This window comes from Lathyrus oleraceus, chromosome 7, assembly GCF_024323335.1.
Source record: "Lathyrus oleraceus cultivar Zhongwan6 chromosome 7, CAAS_Psat_ZW6_1.0, whole genome shotgun sequence".
Classification (NCBI taxonomy): Eukaryota; Viridiplantae; Streptophyta; class Magnoliopsida; order Fabales; family Fabaceae; genus Lathyrus; species Lathyrus oleraceus.
In genome coordinates, this window is record NC_066585.1 from 155,290,434 (window position 1) to 155,309,168 (window position 18,735).

Sequence of the window (18,735 nt, forward strand, 5' to 3'; positions counted from 1 at the left end):
AAATAGATATTTTATTATCATATGAATTTATAAATTATAAACTATAAATTATAAACTTATAATATTTCATGTCAAATAAATCTTATTTTGTGATATGAATAATATATAATGTAGAGTCGATATTATTGTCACATTGGTTTTTGATAGGAGGGTAATCATTTGAGGCTTGGATTTAGTAAGTTATTTAATTTGTGCTTATAAAAAAAGTTATTTAATTTGTCTCTTGATAAGCATATTTAATTTCATTGGTAAATCAAATTCAATGATCATATTAAAAATATTATTCATTTTAAATGTGAGAATTCTCTGACTCTTTTTAAAAACAAAAGTCTTCATTAAATTAAAATATATAGGTGTTATATATATAAACTATTATCTATTATAATATATTAAATCAGAATCATGCGATATGATATTCACACTTAAATATAATTTGTGTCACATCATTATTATTTATATGTGCAAAAAATATATTAACTTAACAATTATTTATTAACTTCAATATATATTGTTTTAATAAAATTTGTACAATATCATATTTAAATTTTCTTGTAATTATTCTTTAATTATAAAAATTAAAGAAAATAAATTTTTGATACATATGTTCAATTTTATTTTCTATTCTATATTCTTCAAATCATGTTGGATACATAAATTAGAGATAAATAACAATATTCTTGATTTCTCATATATAAAGATATAGAATTTGTCAAAATTGATTTATAGTTTGCATAATTTTTTCTTACATCGATCATAGGGAGTATATTAAAAAAACTTAAGTAGTAATGTCTAAAATAAGAACTCTAATATTTCAACTAATATCAACAATCAAATCACATAAATTTTTTATGATATCATTATTAAGAAACTAAGATAATTCTTTTTAGCAAAATACCATAAAGAAAATATTAACCTAACAAATACTTTTGATATCTATTATTTTTATAAAATTTATAAAATAATGTTTATATTTTCTTGTATTTATTTTTAAATTATAAAAATGAGATAAATAAATTTTGATGTTTCATTTAAATAAAATATCTCTAAAATAATTTTAAAAAACTTAGGTAGTCATGTCTAAAATAAGAACTCTAATTATTTTATTTTCTATTATATATTCTTCATATCATGATGGACAAATAAATTAAAGACAAATAACAATATTCTTGATTTTTCACTTATAAAAATATAAAATTTATCAAATTTATTCATAGTTTGCACAATTCTTTTTCTTACATTGAACATAGGGAGTGTAATAAAAAACTTAGGTAGTAATTTCTAAAATAAGAAATCTAATATTTCAACTATTATCAACAATAAAATCACATAAAAAATTTACGATAAAATTATTAAGAAATTAAGATAATTCTTTTTAGAAAAATAACAAAAAAATATTAACCTAATAAATACTTACTTTGATATATATTATTTTCATAAAACTTATAAAATAATGTTTATATTTTCTCGCACATATTTTTAAATGATAAAAATGAAAGAAAATAAATTTTAATGTATCATTTAAATAAAATGTCTCTAAAATAATTTTAATGTTGAACTTCTCTTTCGACTTCACTTGCTGGTTCTTCACATAAGATTCTAACTGAATCCTTCTTTGCATTTTCAGTCAAATCCCATTCCTTAAGCTCATCTATATGATCTCGTCTCTGTTGATCATTACTTGCTTGTTCATTGGATTGAACAATTTGTAACCTCCAGTAGACTGATATCCTATTATGATCATCTGACTCGATTTATCATCAAGTTTTCTTCTCAAATGATCTGGCACATGTCTATGTGCTATAGATCCAAATACCTTCAGATAACTCAAGCTAGGCTTGACACCAAACCAAAATTCTTCTGCCGTAATTCCATATAGCTTTTTCGTTGGACATCTATTCAAAATATATGTTGTTGTCGACACAACTTCTCCCCATAATTATTTGGGTAGATGCTTGCCTTTCAACATACTTCTCACCATATTCATGATGGTTTTGTTCTTTCTTTTTGCAGTTCCATTCAGCTATGGAGTGTAGGGTGACACCACCTCATGCATAATGCCTTCTTTATCACATAACATGTCGAAGTCTTTCGCCACATATTCTTTACCACCATCAGTCCTCAGAATCTTCAGCTTTCGACCACTTTGTCTTTCGACCATATATTTAAACTTGACAAATACCTCAATCACTTCACTTTTCTTCTTGATTAGGTAAGTCCACAGTTTTTGACTGAAATCATCTATGAATGTGACAAAGTATTTGTTACCTCCAATTGGATCCACCTGATATGACCACACACATCATAGTATATGCCTTCAAGAATTACCTTCGACTTGCTTCCTACATCCTTGTTGAAGTTGTTCTTGTGTTGCTTCTCCTGCACACATTCCTCACACACTTCATTTGGAATATCGATTTCTGGTAACCCTGAAACCATATTTCTTCTTTTCAGGTCTCTGATGTCTTTGAAATTAAGATGACCAAATCTATAGTGTCATATTCATTCATCCCTACCACCTGCAGTTGCAAGGCACTTGTGCTTTATCACATTAAGTTCAATCTTGAAGATTCTATTCTAAGACTTTGGAGCCTTCAAGATTAACCTTCCACCTGAGTCGAGAACTCTCATCATCTTGTTTTTGATAGACACTTTATAGTTCTTTTTGACCGCTGTCCTATGTTGAGCAAATTTTGTTTTCATCTCTGGTATGTACAATACATTGGAAATTGTTGATCTCTTGTCATTTTTCCTCATAATCATAACATCACTAATATCTTCAGCTGCTAGAGTATTGTCATTTATAAATTTTACCATATTCTTCATTGAGGGTTTCATGTTGACAAACCAATATTTCCTACCAGTCATGTGTGATGAGCATCCTGAGTCCAAGTATCATTCGTCCTGAAATCTTTCTACATCTATTATTGTGATTATCAACAACATCTCTTCTTCTTTATACTTTGCAAACTTTACATGATTATCTTGATTCTTTTGTTTTTTGGGACAATCACTAGAGTAGTCACCATACTTCTGACAGTTTAAACACTAAATGTGACTTTTTTTCAAGTTTTCGACCACCACCTCTTCCTTTATCTGCAACACCACCTCTTTGGTTGCTTTGGCATGAGAGATTTCTCTGATTCGACCATCCTCTTTCTTATTGATTTCGACTAGCCGAATTGTTGTAGCCTCCTCTACCTTTGTTGTCGAGCCACTTCCCTTTACCTTTCTTTTCTCTTTCTAATTGCGTCTGCAAAGCCACATCACTTTTTGACTTACCTGTAGTTGTTTTAGCCATTCTTTGTTAATAAGATTCAAGCATCCTTTGAAGTTCTTCCGTTGTCAATGTTGTCAAATCTTTCGACTCTTTTATGGCTACTACCACGTGGTCGAACTTTGGAGCTAATGACCTCAATATCGTTGCAACAACTGATCTTGATGTCAACACTTTTCCACATACCTTAATTTGATTCACCAATTTTATAACTCTCGTGAAAAAATCAGTTACGCTTTCATTGTCTTCCATCTGAAGCAATTCATACATTCTTTTGTGAGTTTATAACCTCACTTTTTTCACCTTTTATGTGCCTCCAAACGATATTTCCAGAATTTCCCATGCTTCTTTTGTCGATTCAACATCACTAACCTTTTTGAAATTGTCTACATCAATGCATTAATGGATCATAAAGAGAGCTTTATAATATTTCTTCTTCAATTCTTTATGTGTATCCTTTTCTTCATACGTCACGTTTACTACAAGCGACATCACTCCCTCACTTACAAGATCCCAAAGATCTTGATAGAAAAAGAAAGCCATTATTTGTTTGTATTAATTCTCGTAATTCTGATTCTTCAGAATTGGGAGACTCGCTGAGAAATGCTCGTTCAGATGATCCATCATGTTAAGCTTCCAAGAATCACTCAACCAATGCTTTAGATACCAAGTGTTGGAAATTTATCAATTTCTCCTCAAGAATTTCATCAACACTTGATGATTTCCGAACCAAATCTTGATGAACAAGAATCAATCTTTTTGATTGAATACTCCTTTTGTTCTTCACTCTTCACTCGAGTGAATCAACCAACATTGCTTGTAAGATTTCACTGCACAATTGATAATGAAAAGAAATGAAATTGAATTGGGGAAGAAAAGAAAATTAGGGTTTTCGAGTAAAGGAAGAAGAAGAAGAAATTTATGCAGAGTTTCTCTTTACTCTCAAATTGAGATTTTATTCTTTGCAATTATAAGTTCTTCAATTGTATTACCATCAATAATAGCGGTTACTCCCTATTTATAGATTTAGGTTTGCTTGCTCCTTAAACAAAGTCCAAAATACCTAATTCTACTAACACTACAAAATTATACCTAAATCGAAATTCTGATCGAGGTACACTACTTCGACGTTTCGACATTTACATTGTCCGACACTCCCTTACTTCTGTCAAGCAATTTGATTCAACACAAGAAATTACAAATCAACAATACTAACTTAAAATTAAATATCTTTAAAAAAAAATAAGTAAAAAAAACACATAAGAATCAATTTTTTTAAAAAAATATATAAACCACAAGTGATATTTTATTAAATTATTTAATTTTTTAAAATTAGTTAATTCAATAAGTCTCAATTATAATTCATAATAAATTATTATTGATTAAATTTTATCAATCATATTTATTAAAAAAATTATTAACATAATTACCATTTAATAAAAAAATTAAAATAAATTTACAACCGTGTATCACGCGCGTCTTAATCTAATTCTCTTAAATTTATAAACAATATAGAATTATTTTGACTCATACAAAACACCTTATAAGATTTTAGCATTCTAATTTGATTATATCTTTACGATAAGATATCATTTTTAGTCCCTTAACTTTATCTCGGGATCCATTTTGATCCCTTAATTTTAAAAAGTGTCAATGTAGTCCCTTTCCGTCCAATTTTCACAAACTTCAATTTTTTCAGACGTGACATCTGACGTGGCAACTGTTCATACATGTGACATCTATTCATCGTCAAGGTCATCAAAATTTCAAGAAAATTTCCAAAAATTTGCATTGAGTTAAGATTCAAACCAAGGTCACCTTGGTTAAGGTACAAGATAGTTTACCACTAGGACACTTCACTCTTGATGATTTAATTTACAAATGAGATATATATTTACATTTATGTTTTTCTTAAACATAATCTTCTTCTTCCCATTCTCAAACACTAAATTCATTATTCAAATTTCTTTTACTTTTTTACAAAAAAAAATTGGAATTAAAAACCACTAGAACTCTACTTTGAAACATAAATGTTCTTCTATTATGATCGATGAATCTCCACCGTTGAAAAGATCTGTAAGTGTTGGTGCTGCTATACCTGTTTTGACTAGGATCGATTCTTCTTCTGAAGATTCAGATTGTGTAACTGAGTTTGTTACCACTGCATCTCCACCGCCTTCTCCTCCACCGTCATGTGTGATTCCTTTGGTTCCAATAATGAATGCGTCGATTCTGGTGGTGGTTTCGATGCAGGCACAAAGATGATTGATTGTTTCATTTAATTTTAGCGCATAGTTATTGACTATGATGCAGGAGATGATAATTACGGAGGTGAGAAGCTACATGGTAGGATTGGAGTAGCAAAATGGGATGTGTATTATTGATGATGGATTCAGGAATGCTTCTGTGAAGAGTATGGGAATTAGCAGGATCAATTCGTAAATATTTTCAGAGGATGAAATGCAAATGTACTGAAGATGGATTATAGATTACTTACAAATGTACTTTAAAGTTTCATAAACTACTTGCAAATGTACTTTCAAATTATTATACTTATAAGATTATGTATGTTTTGTAAGATGAAATCGTTTATGGAACTTTATGATGCAACAAGTAGTTTGTGATGAGGATTGAATAAAAAGGATTCAATTTTCTGTAAAAAAGAAAGAAAATTGGAATAATGAATTTAGTGCTTGAGAATAGGAAGAAGAAGAGTGTGTTTAAGAAAAACATAAATGTAAATATATCTCTCATTTGTAAATTAAATGAGTGAAGTGGTCTAGTGGTAAACCATCTTATACCTCAACTAAGGTGACATTGGTTTGAATCCTAGCTTAAAGCAAAATTTTGAAAATTTTCTTGAAATTTGATGACCTTGATGATGAATAGGTGCCACGTGTATGAACACTTGTCGCGTCAGATGCCACGCTTGCAAAACTTGACGCGTTTGAAGACATAAGAAACTACATTGACACTTTTTAAAATTAAAGAACTAAAACAAACTCCGAGATAAAATTAAGAAACTAAAAATGATATTAAAAATGATATTTTGCACTCTATATTTAAACTAGTTTCAAGTTTGACTCAAGTCATTTAATTTTTTTTTATAATTGAATATATTTTTTAATATTCTTTTTTGTCTTTTTATTTAATAAAAGAACTCACAACAATAAAAACAAAATTCAAATAATATCATCTCTGGCCCCACTTCCACACCCGTCACTTTTCCTCTCTTTAACAAATCTCTCCCTCTCTCTATCTCTCCCCCTCTCTCTCTAGATTCTAGCTTTCTCTTTCTCTGTCTCGCATTTGTCTGCTAGCTTCAATGAGCCACAAGACTCTGCTCTAAAATCGAGCAAAACGACACACTCTGCCTCTGCAACAATCTTGCATGTATTCTCTTCAATCTCCATTTCAAATTTCATTTCAATTTTCAGAAGATTGGTTATTGTTTCCGATTCTCCTCAAAAAGGAAGAGAAAAAAAACGATTCTTTTGCAGAATCCATTTTTGAATTCTCAGGAGATTCTACCTCATCAGGTAAGCCTTGCTTCAGAATCAGATAACACTTCAAAAAAGTTTACTTTTTTTTTTAAATCCACATTCTTAGGTTTCAAATTTGAGTTTTTTAATAGGTGTTTAGAAATTCAATCTATTCTTCAATCTTAATCTACGTTTTGATATGTTAATCTATTTAACTTCGTCAAAAGTTGAACTTTTTTTATTCCAACTGTACTGATTTTTTTTCCCATTAGTTTAAGGGTGGACTAATATAAAGTAATTATATTTTAATCGAAAAAGTGTTTGTTCTATTTGTTTTCACTTTCCATAGATGTCATGGACCACTCAATTTTACGTTCATTCCAGATTTTTTTTGGATCCAGGGTTGGATTATGCATTTAATATACTAGTGGTTTTGAATTTAATGCCTTATTATGGTTTTTTTGGTCAAAATTTCATGTGTATTTTTCTGAATTTTTTTTTGTTAGCTAGTGTAGAATTGAGGAAGAGGGATACAAGATTGTAAAGGTGAAGTAAGGTGAAAATGGGTACAAGAGTAGAGTCAGATGAAGATGGGGATAACAAAGGTAGTATGTGGGAGTTGGATCAGAAGCTTGACCAACCTATGGATGAAGAGGCAGGAAGACTTAGAAATATGTACAAAGAAAAGGTATGATGCAGTGTTATTGCCTCTCAATTTAACACTCCCTTTCTCTTTCTTCATATTGCTTTGGTATATTCAAATGTCATTTACTATACCCAAAGCATTTGAATGGGATGATTTGGGTCATTTCCGGTTTAAGCAGAGGTTATAGGTTCAAATTCGGTTCTACAAATGCATCAACGTCAAAACTCTTGTGGGAGAGCTTTGCAGTCCATTACAGTCCTACCCGACTCGAGAAATTAGTCTTTGCAGTTGCGCGCATAGAATTCCTGATATACACAAAAATGCGCCATTTACTATTTATTCAAAACAGTGGCAGCATTTAAGATACATAACTTGAAAATGGTGTACCGATATACAGTGACCATGTTATTTTCATTGCCAGCCTAGTCTCCATACCGCCACCCCCTCTACCATTCCATTTCCACCCTCTTTCTCTAAACCCACGACACTCACATTTAAAAGGGTGGTTGGCATTAAGTTAGGAGTCTAAACTTATGATTATTCATTCTTATTTTTAATTTTGACATTTAATACATGTTTTAGTTGCTAACGGTGAAAAGGATTTTATTTTAACACAAGTCGAGTGTAAAATGAGTGTTTTCCTTAGAACAAAAAACCGCCCTCTACTCTCAAATGCATTATGGAGCTTGGAAATAAAATAGTACCTCTAGTCTCATTTCAAATACAGATGATTAGAGCAATTTGAGCACAAATTTGAATGTTTGTTTGATTAAGAAGTCAAGAATTTTCTGTGTTTTTCATATGCACTTGTAAGCTAATAAGTAAGCTGCCGCGTTTTTAATTGTTCAGAAATTTTCTGCACTGTTGATTTTGCGGCTTGCATATCAGAGTCTTGGTGTGGTTTATGGAGATTTGGGCACTTCACCCTTGTATGTTTTCTACAATACATTTCCTAAAGGTGTGAAAGATGAAGATGAAGTACTTGGAGCTCTTTCATTGATTATCTACTCTCTTACATTGGTGCCTCTCCTCAAATATGTTTTTGTTGTGTTAAGAGCAAATGACAACGGACAAGGTATCGGTTGTTTTGTAAAATTTTGGTGCTTGAGATATATGAAATTGTACAATGGAAATACTTAGTAGTGTATTGCAACTTTACAAAATGATAACCCACTCCTTTTTTTCCATTTGTAATGATATTTTCTCTCAATAAAATTCGTATAGCGTACATTCAGCGTACATTCAGCGTAGTTAATATTTATAGCTTTTATGGTAAGGTTTGAAAGATACAAATTTAAAATGGGACTTGTATCGTAAATTCAAAGTAGCCAATAGCGTTCTATAGCGGCACATTCAGTGTAGTTAATATTTATAGCTTATATGGTAAAGTTTCAAAGATACAAATTTAAAATGGGACATGTATCTTAAATTCAAAGTAGCCATAGCGTTCTATAGCGACGTTGCAGAAAGGAATAGCCGCTACCCATTATTGGAATTCTGTAACAGAATGATTTGCTGTATTGTCTATCGTGTCTGCTTTAGCAGCCGGAGTTGCAGCTGGTATATGCTTCACCAAAGTTGCGGTTGTAGGGATATTTTGTGCATTCCTTGTTCTTATAAAGGGACATAAACAATGAACTTTAATGTTTAGTTTCATTAAGCCTTTAGAGGCTTAAGCTTTTTTTTTTTTGCTTTTTGTATATATAAATGGTGTTACGAAGTAGTGCATAGCTTTGTATAGAATGGGTGATGCATGATTTTAAATCGACTAGTTTCACTGATATCAACTATTGAGATTCCATAACTGTAAATAAAATATACTAGCTTCACATATAGATCATTAGAGAGGTATGTTAGTTTCAGACTTCTGAGCTGCAACAAATTTTTACAAAACTAACATTTGTAGAGCAGGTGGAACATTTGCGCTTTATTCCTTGCTTTGCCGACATGCAAAGATAAATACCATTCCCAATCAGCATCGCACTGATGAAGAACTAACAACATATAGTCGTTCTACCTTCCATGAAAGGTCATTTGCTGCAAAAACTAAAAGATGGTTGGAGGAACGTGAATCATGGAAGAGCGCCATTCTTATTCTTGTCCTTGCTGGCACCTGCATGGTTATTGGAGACGGGATTCTTACCCCGGCTATATCAGGTAAGCATCCCTTCTCTCGAGCTAATCAGTTTTCTTTTTCTGCTTTTCTCGAGTAACAATCTTAATGCGTCTGTCTATTTCAAGAGGCTCACAACAATATCTTTCATTGTAGTTTTATCAGCCGTTGGTGGCATCAAGGTAAATCAGCCCAACATGAATAGCAGTATGTTCCTACTACTTCTGTAGCAAAACATTTTGTTTTCTTTTTTTCTACCATTATGCATGGAAGAACTTATCATTTTTAACGAATTTAGGTTTAGCACTCTTGAAAAGCTTCTTTTTTGTTTGGATACAGGTGTAGTAGTTCTCGTTGCTGTTGTAATATTAGTTGGGTTTTTCAGTTTGCAACATTATGGAACAGACAGAGTTAGTTGGCTCTTTGCTCCAATTGTTCTCCTTTGGTTTCTCCTAATAGGAGGTATCGGTATATTTAATATCTGGAAGCATGGAAGCAGAGTTCTAAAAGCTTTTTCTCCTGTGTATATATATCACTATTTCAAAAGAGGTGGAAAAAAAGGATGGACTTCCCTTGGTGGTATCATGCTCAGTATAACAGGTAAATTTACATTTTTGTTGCTTTCGATTTCTTTCCTTCATGTATACTAGTGTTGGGTATGACTCGCATTTTATCAGGGACGGAGGCTCTTTTCGCTGACCTAGCTCATTTTCCAGTCTCGGCTGTACAACTTGCATTTACTCTAGTTGTGTTTCCTTGCCTTCTTTTAGCCTACTCTGGACAAGCTGCATACCTTATGAATAACATGACTCATTCACAAGACTCCTTTTATCGTTCTATTCCAGGTCAGTTGAACTTTTACTCTATTGAAATCTTAATTTATGGTATATCGATATAACTTAAAAATATTGTGGTAGTCAGTAAGTACTTCGACGCATTCAGGATAGAAAACTTGTTGCAAGTATTGTCTATTTCTTTGTTAGAATGACACGTTTTTGTTTCTTAATGTCTGTTAGATGTTATTCATTATCTTTAGTTTTGCAGAAAGTATATACTGGCCGGTATTTGTTGTTGCAACAGCTGCAGCTATTGTTGCGAGCCAGGCGACAATAACTGCAACTTTTTCGATTGTTAAGCAAGCCCTTGCTCATGGTTGTTTCCCTAGAGTTAAAGTTGTATATACATCAAAAAAATTTGCTGGTCAGATATATATTCCAGATATCAATTGGATCCTTATGATTCTTTGTATTGCCGTCACGGCCGGTTTCGAAAATCAAAACCAGATTGGAAATGCTTACGGTAAGTTTTTCCTGTGTCCAGTGTTCCAATGAAAATGTGAATTTACAATTAAACATTCCGATGATGTGAATTTACAATTGTCATAACAGGTACTGCAGTTGTGATTGTCATGCTCGTTACGACGTTCCTTATGATTTTAATCATGATATTAGTGTGGCGCTGCCACTGGATTCTTGTACTCGCCTTCACTTGCTTATCGTTGATTGTGGAATTCTCATACTTCTTCTCTGTAATCTTCAAAGTTGATCAAGGTGGATGGGTTCCACTTGTAATCGCCGGAGCATTTCTTGTTATAATGTATGTCTGGCACTATGGTACACTGAAACGCTACGAGTTTGAAATGCATAGTAAGGTCTCAATGGCATGGATTCTCGGACTCGGCCCAAGTTTAGGACTCGTTCGTGTACCCGGAATCGGACTAGTCTACACAGAACTCGCAAGTGGAGTACCACCGATCTTTTCTCATTTCATCACCAACCTACCAGCCATCCATTCCGTTGTTGTTTTCGTATGCGTCAAATACCTTCCCGTCTACACCGTCCCCGAAGAAGAGAGATTCCTTGTCAAAAGAATCGGACCAAAGAATTACCACATCTTCCGATGTGTTGCACGGTATGGCTATAAAGACCTGCACAAGAAAGACGACGAGTTTGAGAAAAAACTCTTCGATAACCTCTCAACGTTTGTTAAGCTTGAATCCATGATGGAAGGTTGTTCAGATTCAGACGAATACAGTTTATACGGACAAGAAACAGAGTTGTTGCCCAGAGCCGGCCTGTTGAATAACAACGGGAGCACGTTTTCTTCGAATGTGGAGTTCACAATCAACTCAATTGATTCAATAGTACAAGTTAGATCACCGCCGCCACATGTGAGTAATAATACTGTTAGGTCCTCCGGTCAAGTGAGCAGCCAAACCGAGATCGACGAAGTCGAATTTTTGAATAACTGCAGGGATGCAGGAGTGGTTCACATATTGGGAAACACAGTTGTAATAGCAAGAAGAGATTCAAATTTCTTCAAGAAATTAGCTGTTGATTATATTTATGCATTTCTTAGGAAGATTTGCAGGGAAAATAGTGTGATCTTCAATGTTCCTCATGAGAGTCTCTTAAATGTTGGTCAGATTTTCTCTGTATAGTAGCCTCACAAATCATTTTAGGATTGCCATCTTATGCAGAGAGTTGAGGTAAGTTTGGCATATGAACAACACCTTGTTTGTGGTAATTATTTGTTCAAAATTGGAAGTAAATATCAGAGTTATTTTCAACAAAAGATAATTGCGGTTCTTAATACATTGTTTGTGCTTTTTGAGACTCTTTATTTAGAATTGTTTATAATCAGGTTACTACTACTTACTAGTACATAGTTTGGGGTTTATTTACTTTCCCTACTTGTGATGCCTTGTGTAGATTTAGTGACGTGCGTTCCAAGTCATAAATTGGGCAAGGATAACAAACTCTAAACTTTTTAGAGTATCTTTACTTTTTAGTAGAATTTGCAAACGTTTTCCAAGCATAATAGCACGTGGGATGAGGCTAGTGGAAACGGACAAGTTGATTAAAAATCCAAGACTAATTATTATTGTTTGTTGTAGTATCATAAGTGGAGGGAGTTGATTCATGTGATGGGATCATGGAGTGTTTTCTTTCTTGGTTTGAACCATTGGTTGTTGAAAGGAACTATTCAGCATCAAAAGGATTGTGGGTCACAAATAAGATGAAACTAGCCCACTCAGTGTGTCTCTAGATGAGGAAGTGTTAGTTATAGGATGGAACTAAAAACGGAACATACTCATTGCATGGGTGTGTCCCACACTTCTAAAAACAAAAACAAAAAAAACTTTTATGGGTGTTTGAAGATGCATCTTCAGACGAATCTTATATCACATAAGTCCTCGTAATTTCAGTCAACATTCAATTTTTGTCAAAATCTATTATGGAGATGCATCTCCGTATATTTTGTGATGTATCTCTGTAACACCCCTTGCACTCATTTATGGTATTTTTATTCATTGAGTTGGTTTATTTAACGACTTAATGACGATTTCAGTGATGTATATCTGAAAATATCAAGCGAAAAAATGGAATAAAACACCATCTTGCATGTTCTTCTTCACCGTGATCAAACTCAATTTCACTCACACAACCCTTAAAAAATTCTTCCGTTCTCAATTAACTTTTTGACACCAAAACATCCTTTATTCACAGTTAGTTGGCAATATCTTAAATGAGATTGAATTTTATTTTTCATGAAGCCAAATGATCAGATAAATAGGTTTAGATAACTCCAAGTGTGCTTAGGAAGATGTACAGTCTCCCACGTACTTGTGTAATTGCAAAGAAAATGAAGGTCAACACATCGATATATATGTATGAGATTTACACTCACTCGAAAAGACTCAAGTTTGATGATGATGTGATGAAAGATGATAAATAAAAAAATATCTATCATGACCGAGTAGGAAGTGATCTAAGAGAGATTCACGAAAGCTGATGACAACATGAAATTGCACATCAAAGAGCAGTCGAGGAAGATTGTCTATCGAAAAACCACAAATTTGAAACCATCCTCTGAACCGGTTAAAATGAAGGGTGCCCCTAAAAACGTCAAACAAATTGAGAGTGATAATTCTATTAGACAATCTCCTTCTTATTTTGAACGTGTTGACTTACATTTTTTGAACTCTCTAACTCCTACATCTAAAAAATTATTTTCAAGGATGCCCATATTAGCAAATCATCTCCCCACCACTATTACAAAAAATTAGCCACATTGAATAAATGTCGCTTTTATAAATATATTGAGCAGGTTGTAGATATTAAAGGTGACGACAACTGTGATTTTCGAGCTGTTTCGAGTTCGCTCGATAAAGGAGAGGAGGACCACCAATTTGTCCATCATCAGCTTATATAAGAGTTGACGATGCACGGGGAATCATATTGTTATGCTGAAATTTTTAGTTGGAGAAAAGTCAACAAAGAATGTTACATTGAGGAAATATTAAGTCTTAGTATTTATTGACAAACTTCGACATAAACAAACACGTCGACTGAAGCATTTCGACTAAGCGTGATGAACATAGTTTGAAAGAATCTTAAGAACATAACTAACTGATCTTTCGACACCATGTCGAAGTCGAAGTGTTCGACAGATGTCATGAACTTAGGATATTTTGAAATTTAAATACTTGAAAGAAGTTGTCTCAACACTAGATTTTTCACAAACTTGAAAGAACTTAAGACGTCATGAACTTAGGTAGTTATATGCTTGGAGCGGTTACGAACGTGAGGATAATGGTTTTCAGCAGTTTGCATGTTCTGACAATGTGAAGGTGCTTTAAAAGACCGGAGCACATGTTCTTGATACGTGTCCACTTTCTAGGGACAAACTGCCAGAGACGGTTGTCTTTAGATTAGCATAAAAAGCATACCCATTTATTGTAATCGATGTCGTAAAATTCATATATTTCTTTATAGATCTGGAGTACCTGAGCCAAAGAGCGAAACAATTTGTGAGGAACATATACGAATCCATGTCCATTTCTTTTATTATTTTCATGTTTCCTTAATTGGAACATTTTGCTTTAATTGCCATTTACTGCGTTTTATGTTTAATGTCATTTATTGCATTTTTCATTTATTATCTTGATCCAAGCTTTTTCACTATTAAAGTTTGTGTCTATTGTGTCTTCGTACAAACATTAACATTTAATTCTCAAACACTTCTCCTTGATTGCTTCCGAGATTTTTCGAGTTAATCTCATAAGTGAACTAAACTCGTGATTGTTTTCTAAAAACGTCTGCGAACAAATTGGCACACCGGCGGGACATTTTGTGCAAAAATTTTACTTGTACAAGAAAGTGTTACATTAATTTGTTATTTTTGTTTTTACATGAAAATATTTTCAATGTCTGGATTTTTATGCATCTGAGAAGTGGTAGGACATTTGATGAAATGGTTCCTCCAAAAAATACTTCCCGTCCCAAACATGATGCTCCAAACACAGAACCATTGATCACATCGACGATTGGTACTGTAAGGACATCAAACCATGTCAGAGTAACAAGTCAAATCCTGAGCCCAGTAGCGACTTCAACCTCATTACCAAGAGCGGTAGTCTCGTTACCACCAGTAGCGAACATTCCAACTACCCCTAGGGTTACTTTGGGTTTTATAGGGGATCCTACGTCCCCTTATGTCCCAAGTTTTACGCTACCTCTAGGTACTAGAGATTACCCATATGGAATGCCAACTGCCATGATGACAGGTTTGCAAAGCCACACTTAAATGTTTGTAGATAATGCTGCGACGATAGCATCATCCTTGACCGAATGACATAACCACAATGAGAGATTGTATATGTTCCTCCAGGTATGTCAATCTTAACTACAAACTCTCTTGTATCCATGAGGAAACAAATGGATGAAAGTAACCACGAAATGGTTAACAAGCTTACACAACAAATATATGTTGTGCTCCAACCTTTAATTAAAAACACAACCTAGACTTACCAGCAGTTGGCCCATAAGATGGGTATAATTTCTTACTTTTTTGGTGCGCCTCAAGCGCCAGTTATACCATTGCCTAATAATCAGGTGCCTGTCAAACACCCTCCACCAAGGGTATTCGAAGGTAACCAAGGCCAAAATGACCAAGAGGTAGTTATGGTGCAAAAAATCCATGATGCCGACCAAGTCCTTAGCAATGTCCAACAAAACAACTTTGAGGGGAAACAATATAACTAATGTGGTTGAAAAGATTTTGGCCCAAAATGACCTTAACGTTGGCCTTCATAGGCCTAATTACGTATCCCCACTATCAGAATATGTGCGGCAGACTGAACTGCCCAGGGGTTAGAAGGTCCCCAAATTCCCTAAATTTACTGGTGACACTAATTAGTCCACAGTCAAACATGTTGCTAGATATCAGATTGAGGCTGGTGATATAGCTAACAACGGAAAATATGAAAGTGAAGTATTTCCAAAATTCCTTTATGTGGTTTACCACATTGCCTCCACATTCCATATTTAATTGGAACCAACTTGAAAGGGCATTCCATGAGCATTTTTATATGGGCCAATCTAAGATTAACATCAAGGAATTAGCCAGTGTGAGGCGAAAGGTGGCTAAAACAATAGACGACTACCTCAACAGGTTTAGGATAATGAAATCAAGGTGCTTCACTCAAGTGTATGAGCATGAGTTAGTCGAACTGGTTGCAGGGGATCATGATTATTCCATTAGGAAGAAACTAGACATCCAATACTTGAGAGACATTACCCAACTAGCAGACAAGGTTTGACAAGTCAAACGTCTGAAGGCTGAAAAAGCCAAATTGATTAAATATCATAAAAAAGAGAAAGTAGCCTACGTCAAAGTAGACAAAATAGAAAAGATGTCTGGCATGGATTATGAGTATGTCGAAGAAAGTGAGATTAATGTGACAAAGTTAAAGTCAAGTTCTCATTATGTATGTAAAATGCTTAAATCTTCGAATGAGAAAAATCCTGTCGAGCCCAAAAACGAGAAATTTGTCACGAAAACATGCATGTTTGATGTAACTAAGTGTGATGAAATATTTGATCTTTTAGTCTCTGATGGCTAAATCATAATCCCAAAAGGGCGTAAGACACCACCATTAGAGCAAAGAAAGATTTTTTTTTTGCATATTTCATAATTTCCCGTGTTCTTTTCAGGGACCTAGTGAAAAATGCCTTGAAATACAGGAGGCTGAAATTTGCAGACAAGCAAAAGCCTCGAGTCAAGGAAGAGGCTGATCCCAAAGTTGAAGAGGTTCTCCTTGTCGAGCATGTAGATGTGATGGTGGTTGATATCACTGATGACATTGACACGAAGGAGGTCGAAGCCAGTTATAAGGATCATATGAAGGTGATTTTTCCTAAAGACGAGGAATAACTTATTGGTTTTATGAACATGTGTAAGCTGAAAGACTATGAGGTCATGCTTTGTCCATGTTACAGTGCCGTCTTTGATAATGAGGCTGCAAAGGAGTTGGAAAAGATCAACCCTTATCAATCAGGAAGAAGTGGTCGACAAGACAAACATAAAGAGTTTTTCTTCAAAAAGAGGGGAGTGCCTAAAAAACCCATAAAAGAAGGACATATGTGTTGGTGTAAGCCCTAGAGGCCAATACTTTTGGTACTTGTATCAAATTATTTATTAATAATAAAAGGCTTTTTCTTTATTATGTTTGTTTAATAAAGTCCCTAGAATAGCTAGTCCGTTTAATGTATCAAGTATGACTTAATCATGAGATCACATTAAACATAAGGACACTATTCTTAAAGTATCCGTAGTCAAGCTTTATTGTGAAGTGGGATAACATTAAAGCATGAAGACTATTATGTTTATAGACTGATGATCACATCTCATGGATCATGGATAAAGAGTTATCAAGTCTTAAACATAGGTATGAATATTAAGAGTAATATTTATACTGGATTGACCCGCTATGAGAATACTATATAGAATGTTATGCAAAGTGTCATAAGTTATTCTCATGGTGATAATGGTGTATACCACCCTTCGACCTGAAACCACTATGGACCCTAGATGTAGAGTCGAGTGCCTTATTGCTGATCAAACGTTGTCCGTAATTGGATGACCATAAAGACAGTTGATGGGTACTCCATGAAGCATGCTAAGGGACATGAGTGACCTAGATGGAATTTGCCCATCCTGCGTAATAGGATAAATGTCTATGGGCCCAATATTGAACTGGACAAGGATGACACGGTCTATGCCTTGTGTTCAATATAGACATAAGGGCAAAAGGGTAATTATACACATAATTATTATCACAGAAGGATTTGTCAGATCACATGACATTTTCGTGTCTTGGGTAGCAGTGATGTGTTGCTAGATACCGCTCACTGTTTATTATGTTAAATACGTGATTTAATATAATTGCCAATGCCGCGAAAACCTATAGGGTCACACACAAAGGACGGATTGATGAGAGATAAAGTAATTAAGGAATACTGTAATGTACGGTGCCCTTAAGTGAATTATAGAACATCATAAGGTACAGTGTACTTAAGTAGAATACGAAATGTGGTAAGGTACCACGCGCTTAAGTGATTTTGGCATATTATAAGATATGGGCCATATACACTTGACTGGGCTTTTTAGCTTGCAGCCCACACAAGTAGTTCTATAAATATAACCCTTGTGTAGAAGCATTGTCACACTTGCAATTTCGTTTCTCTCTCTTTCTCACTCAAAGCCTTCATTCGTAGCAGCTAGCACTGAGATTGAAGGAATCCGTTCGTGTGGACTGAGTAGAAGCGTTGTCATCGTTCAACGTTCGTGATCGCCACAAGAGGTAACGATTCTATCACTGATCATGCCCATTCGTAAGGATCATTAAAGGAGAAATTTTAAATTCCGCTGCGTTTTGGATCGCCATTCTCCTTCAATATGTACCATTTCCAATGTTCTCCTAGGAAGTGGATTGGACCTGTAGGGAGATCAACTATTGACAAAGACAAGTGAAAGTTAATAGAAGTTGGTGCGGTATCTTCGTACCATGACAACTCCCAAACATCCAAGAAGTACTCTTATATTTCCAAGAACTACATGGGAAAAAATCTCATGACTAGAATACCGTGGAAAAGGCATCATCGACATAAGAAAGCTGCCTTCGAAGCATGGAATGCGAGTAAAAGTAGCAATATCCAAGCTACATATGAAGGCCAAGTGATAAGAAATCCTATCAAAAAAGATTGTTCCCCCCATTGCCACTTGTGGCAAAAAATGAAGAACTAAAGGTCACAATAGGTAAAGATGAGGAAATGGAAAGCAATGATTTCGACTCAGGGTCGGAGCTTAAGTTAGATATAATATGCAACATGATATATGTTTTGCCGTTAGAGTATGATACAATTACTGAAGTAAC

General features: G+C 34.1%; 1 protein-coding gene across 4 annotated transcripts; it reads left to right on the top strand.

The window, feature by feature from the left end:
• Positions 1-6,501: 6,501 nt before the first annotated feature.
• On the top strand, positions 6,502-12,137 carry LOC127107915 (potassium transporter 10). Of its 4 annotated transcripts, none has more exons than XM_051045261.1 (9): positions 6,502-6,813; positions 7,263-7,444; positions 8,252-8,477; positions 9,314-9,559; positions 9,672-9,722; positions 9,855-10,115; positions 10,193-10,360; positions 10,560-10,814; positions 10,904-12,137. In XM_051045261.1, the coding sequence occupies exons 2-9, from the start codon at positions 7,319-7,321 to the stop codon at positions 11,953-11,955; spliced, it is 2,385 nt and encodes a 794-aa protein (XP_050901218.1). In that variant the 5' UTR covers positions 6,502-6,813; positions 7,263-7,318; the 3' UTR covers positions 11,956-12,137. The 4 variants fall into 4 exon arrangements, with proteins under 4 accessions (XP_050901218.1, XP_050901220.1, XP_050901219.1 ...); XM_051045263.1 differs by having other exon boundaries at positions 7,267-7,444; XM_051045262.1 differs by having other exon boundaries at positions 7,272-7,444.
• Positions 12,138-18,735: the final 6,598 nt, after the last annotated feature.